This window comes from Cinclus cinclus, chromosome 4 (genome assembly GCF_963662255.1).
Source record: "Cinclus cinclus chromosome 4, bCinCin1.1, whole genome shotgun sequence".
NCBI classification, from domain to species: Eukaryota; Metazoa; Chordata; class Aves; order Passeriformes; family Cinclidae; genus Cinclus; species Cinclus cinclus.
Window position 1 is genome coordinate 41,593,330 of NC_085049.1, and position 6,000 is coordinate 41,599,329.

The 6,000-nt window shown below is 43.7% G+C and overlaps 1 protein-coding gene across 1 annotated transcript in view; it reads right to left on the minus strand.

The window, feature by feature from the left end:
• Positions 1–5,709, minus strand: part of LRIG3 (leucine rich repeats and immunoglobulin like domains 3) — a 37,876-nt gene extending 32,167 nt beyond the window's left edge. The window contains exon 1 of the mRNA XM_062491160.1: positions 5,522–5,709. Within this exon, the coding sequence (XP_062347144.1) occupies positions 5,522–5,709 (188 nt within the window). The remainder of the gene's footprint in view (positions 1–5,521) is intronic.
• Between the last annotated feature and the right edge of the window lie 291 nt (positions 5,710–6,000).

A 6,000-nucleotide genomic window follows, 5' to 3' on the forward strand; every position in this document is an offset into this window, starting at 1 on the left:
CCGAACTGGCTTAAATGAAACCAAATTCAGGATCTGTGCTAGGCATTCTGCTCTGTGACTAAGGCCTGAAAACCCACAGATCCAGAGAACTCTAGTTTCCCTGCACCCAGGACTCCACATCCTCAGACACAGGTGTAATTCTGCAACCCAGCCAGGCACCTAGGTTTTCTTAGCAGAACATGTGAACAGTAAAACTGTTTTAGATACTCCCAACCAACTTGTTCAATGTTGCCAGGACAGTTTCATCGCTACTTCTGTCCCTTCCAGCAGCTGGCAGTTAAAAAATCCCCCAGTAATAATAAAAATTAAGCATAAAATAATACTAGGCACCTACGGGTATTATGAGGGTACCACCAGTACTCAGTTGTAAGGTGTGCTCTGAGCTAGCCAACTGGACCAGGCCCAGTGGGCTGCTGAGCTGTGGCACCAGACCTTGGCTCAGGGCCACAGGCAGGGAAATGAGATGCGCTGCGTTTCCCAAGCCAGGGTTGCACAGGAGAGTGCACATAGAGAGCTGCAGCTGTGAATGGCATTTTCCAGAACAAAAGAAGGGGGCTAAGGGCTGGGGGAGAGCCACCTACAGATGTGGAATACACTCCACTCAGGTGGCAACAGAGGAGATGTTTGCAGAGACTCAGCTCTGGCATCAAGCACCCAACATATATATATATATATATATATATGTGTGTGTGTGCCTTCTTCCAGGTTTCTAAATCCCTATATATTTTCCTCTTAACAATGGAAAACCAATATACTGCCAATATACTGTCAATGTTTTCAAACACCCACTAATTTTAGTCTCACCATTATGATTTTGAGTTCTCCTGCATATTAGGTTAACCACACTAAAGTTAGAGGACTGTATCTTTCACTGCTTAAAAATCTAGTGCAAACATTCTCCAGGCCATACACTGGAGAAAAATCCCTTTGTTTAACATCTGAAGGCACTAGCTTCACAGATTTTAAATTCTCACACTGCATTCTTAAGTGTAAACATGGAAAAAGTATGCTGCTACAAAAATCTAGACAGCAATCTAACTTGGTCCTTAAAAGCAGAGACAGTTTTTGCCCTTAAACTTAATTCAATATTTGGCTTTAGTCTGAAGGGACTATAAGAACTATGCAAATAAACAGCCAAAATTCAGCTAAGTTACAGCTGTTAGTGCCTAACATGTTACTGTTGTTCATGCTTAAGACCTAGGAATCAATTATTTCAACAAAGAGTTTTCAATATAAGTGCTAAAACCCTGCATTTCTTCATTTCACCTAAAAATTCTGCAGAAGGTTTATTTAAGGCATGTTTGCCTAAAGGACCTACCAGACAGTAACAGACGTGAGTAGATTTGTTCTGCTGGAGTTATAACACGTTAAAAAAAAAAATCTGGCAGAGTCCTTAAACTATAAAAATCTTGCAATTACAACCACTGCTGTGCATGATCACCACACTGGAGCCAGACACTTTCACTCATAGCTCAAGCTCACATCCATCTGGAGTCTATCAAGGAAACCGTGAGCATGTAACTAACACTATAGGTTTCAAACTACTTTTTTTGTGTGTTTGTTTTTCAACACTAAAGATACATTCACATTTTCCAAGTAACACCTACTTTAAAAAATACATACGCAAAAATTTCTTATGCCTGGTTTACTTACAGCAGGTTGTCAAATACAAGATGGGAAAAAAAACATCCCAAAGTAAAAAGCAACAAAAAATGTCCAACCCTCCAAACAATACTGAATTGCCTGTTTCATATAGTATATACAGTTGTATACCAATAGCTGCATAAAATACATATTATAAATACTTTATTAAAGATTACTTCAGTACTACTGGCATAGGAAACGTCATGAAAATTCAGGAAAAAAAGCCTTGCAAGTTACATTTTAAGTTCAATCAGAGTGGTTGGAAATGAACCACAGGTTAAAATATTTGCCTTTTACTAATAATCTGAGTGAAGCTTAAGCCTGTAGAAGTTTCTCAAACTTATAAGCACTCGATTGGCACAATTTTTTTAAACACAAAAATCTATCATCCCCGTTGCAAAGCCTCAAGTTTATTTCAGCCCAACGCATTTCTCAACATACATAAAACAAGTACAGAGAAAAAGTTGGAAAATTACATTTTATTTCTCCTTCACAGAAATGGAACTGACATTGTTCAAACATTATTACCCTGTGTTTTCCATTTCTGAATTTTCCTAGTATGTTAAAACCAAATTGCAAGGGAGGAGAAAATTCCCTCTGTGATTACTTTTGCTACTAGAATTTCAAAAGTCATAGAAGACAGAACAGAACACACTCTGAAAAGTCAGAAGCCAGAAACATATTAAGAAATTCTTTATAGCAATAGTAAGCATATATACCTGTTCTTTACCTCTTACTAATTTTCTAATAGAAGTGACTGGACACCTAAGTAGAATTGCCTCCACTTGAGCAATCATGTCACAGTTTTCCCTCTGAGAACCTGTTCTACGAAAGAAACTATTTTCTATGTTCCGTTATGTTTGTATGACCATCTTTTGTAACTCACAAGTCTCAGCATTAGCTGAAACTTAACTCTGAACATGAACGTGTGATTAAAAACTGAAAGGAAGCCTAATGCATAGAGGGAGAAGACAAGTGCTTCTTCACACATTTTATAGATATAACTTTTAGACTCTAACTTAATTTACAACACTTAGTTACAATTATAATCTTCTTCCTAAAAGAACTCAGAAACCTGAGCCCCAAGTCAAATTTTAAAATGCAAATCCAGCAACAGTTCCTTAATCAGTCCCACTGGGGCCTATAGAGCTGCTAATTCAGCAAAAATCAGCAGAGCTGAAAAACAAAAAGCCGGGCTGTAGCTGTTTTAAGACACTGATCCAAAGTGACTCATAAATCAGCTTGCTGTGTTCAAGTTCTAGTCTGGAAAATATTGAAAAACAGCTGTGAAAACCATACAGCTTTTTTTCTGGCAATTCTGGTAGAGAACTAGAGGATTTATAAAATGTAAATACTAGAGATGTAATACAAACACAAGTGCAAACCGTTTTTCAGACTTTCCCTCCTGTCCCACCAACAGTTCTAGCATTCCTGAGTGAACCTGGCAAAGGGTACTGCAGTGCCAGTGGGAGTTTGCACACATGGAGGATGCTGGCCAATGCTCAACACTCTTCCTCCTCCACAAGCTCTAACACAGCATTCTTACAATATCAGGATACACATCCTGGAATTAAATGGAAATCTAACTTCAAAACTATCCGTACACAAAGCCATTATAAATGTTTATCAGTTTTCAGCAGACCATTATCTCTCATGAAGACAAGGTAATAGAAGAAGGTATTTTTGGCTAAAATCAGTGAAGTTGGCAATTGTAGCCTGTTTACACTCCACTTTGTGAAGCCGCTTTCATACAGAAGACTCACACCTGCCACCAAGAAGAACTCAGGTTCGTTTTTTTTCCCCCCTCTTTGTCCATTCTAAGGTCACTCTCATTTGATTTCAGCAGGGAATTAGAACAAAAGAAAGCATGAAAGAATGCAGCAGGAGTTTCAAAAACCTGCTCTCCAGATGGGTGAGTACAGATGGGCAAAGGAAAGAGTAAAGCCAAAAATGGGCCTAGGCCTTCTCAGGCAGAAGAACCTTCACTCTTCTGGGTCTCACCTGCGTGTGTTGAGAAAGTGGTAAAAAAAACTGTTGTTTCCTCAAGAGGACTGAAAAGCCTGCAATTAAACTACTGGCCTTCGGCTATACCCACTACAGAGTTTCATGGAAAACATAGTAGACATATAGCAATAAAATTCATAAACAGTGTTTTACAATTTGTAATGTGCAGTTTGTTGCAGCAATAATCCAGACTAGTCAAACCTCTTTTTGCGCATGTAGAACTGAACGCATGAGATTGCACAATCCCAGGTCCAGGTACTGGGGTAGCTGGAGGTAACAGACAAAACGCCCCACTCTTCCTTGTTTTTAAGAGAGGAAGGAAGAAAGAGCTGAGTACTTCTAAGGCATTTGTCACAAACAAAAGAAATATTTACACAAAAGCGGCCAGACCACATGGTTTGGTGACACCTACAAAGATGTACTTCTGTGAGATTAAAAGCAAGTGACACAGCTGTCCAATGAGTAATCACAGCAGGGTTTCTTACAACACACCAAAGCTTATTTATACAAGCGGATCTTATTTTCTCACACTTTTAAAGGAATGTGAACTTACATAAGGGCAATTTACACCACCAAGGGAATTCTAATTAGAAAAATGTCCCTTGTGCTAACAAAAAAAGCCCTGCAATGTGTTTTACTGTCTCTCGGGAGCATAAATGGAAATGACAAATTTGGATTACTAGTTACAAAAAATGCTTTTTAAAGCATCTCTAAAAAATTTAAAAGTTCTGTGATTTTCCCCTTGTGTTTTTATTTACCACCATCTGAATTTCAACCGCACTGATGTATGCTAAGAAACAAAACTATAAAGCTTACCTTATATCAAAATAAAATCCTTAGGTTTTGTCAAAAAAACTTAAGTGGGCATATACTGAAACAGTTCAAAAGAATAAGACTGATGAAATATAACAGAAAGCAAAATCAGTTGTAGAATGTATAGTAGATCCGTGTGTTTCAGTCACATAAGTTAAAAAAAAAAAAAAGTTTCTTTCCCCTCACACTTTCCTATACCAGTCCTGGAAATATTCAACTCCCAGAGCCATGCCTGTGTTCAGTTCCATATGGTGTCAATACAGCCATCCACATTCATGAGTAAAGCAGCATGACCTCCAGACGAGGCAATTCAACAGAATTAGCCACAACTAATTGAAAGTCTTCCTGTTTACTTTAAAGCCCTTATCTCGATCTGCTTTGAAAATGTAACAGAAAATTAATACGACTAATATATAAGATATTTCAGTGACAAGCGATTAAAAACAAATGTGAGAACTCCCTCGGCCATTTTCAAGCTTTTAGAAAGCTGGCTTAATTTATACTTTTGCTTTCAAAGTTTGTCACTGAAAGTAACTTTTCCCCAGGTAGCACTTGGGTTCGCGCTGCTCCGAGCTCGGCCACTGCGCGCTACGGGGCCGAGCGGCCCCGCACTATCGCCAGCGCAGAAACTACCCACTTAGGAATGAAGGGCTGAACGAAGGAAACAGAAGAAGAGCTTTCCCGACACACTGAACGGCGTTAACGTGATGATAGCTGCACGTTGTCCAAGAGAGTTCACAAAACTTTTTCCTCGCCCTCTCCGAGACGCTGAGCAGCACTCCCGGGCCCGTTTCAGCCGGGCGCTCATCGCCACCCCCGTTCGGGGCCGCAGACCGCCCCGATGGACGCTGTCCCGCTGCGACCGCCGGCGCCCTCACCGCGCCCGCTGACAGCTCGGCCGCGGCCCCAGCACCGCCCGCTCCCGCACCTCGCTGCCGCCACCACACCCGCGATCCCCTCAAAGCCCGCCCGTCCGCGGCCCGGGGGCAGAAGATGGCGGGCGGGGGGACTCGGGCCGGTGCCCCTAGCCCGCCACGGTGCCCACCACCCCGATACTCACAGCTGTACCGCGCCCCGCGGCAGGCGCTCGGGCAGCCGGCTCAACTCCAGGCGGCTGCAGGCGACGAGGTGCCCAGAGCAGCGGCAGGGCGCGGGGCAGCGGGCGGCGGCGGGGCGGCCGCCCAGCAGCAGCGGCAGCAGGAGCAGCGCCGGGAGGACGGCGGGCGCCGTGCGCGGCCGGCGGAGCATGGCGGGCTCGGAGCCGCTGCCCGCGCTCCCGTCCTTGGCGTTCCCCCCACTGACAAAGCCAAGCGCGGCACGATCTCCTGCTTCTCAGCGCGGGTGGCGGCTGCCGCTCATGCCCCAGATCGGCCGCTGAGAGGGAAGGCGATGGGAGACGGGGGGGGGGGGGGGGGGGGGGCCGAGGGGGAGGGGGGGTGTGTAGAAAAAGTTAAGACAAGAAAGCAGGAGACGACCGCAGCGCCGCCACCGCCGCCAGCTACTCCGCAAACTTTCCGCCACCTCAGTCCGCCTCCGCGG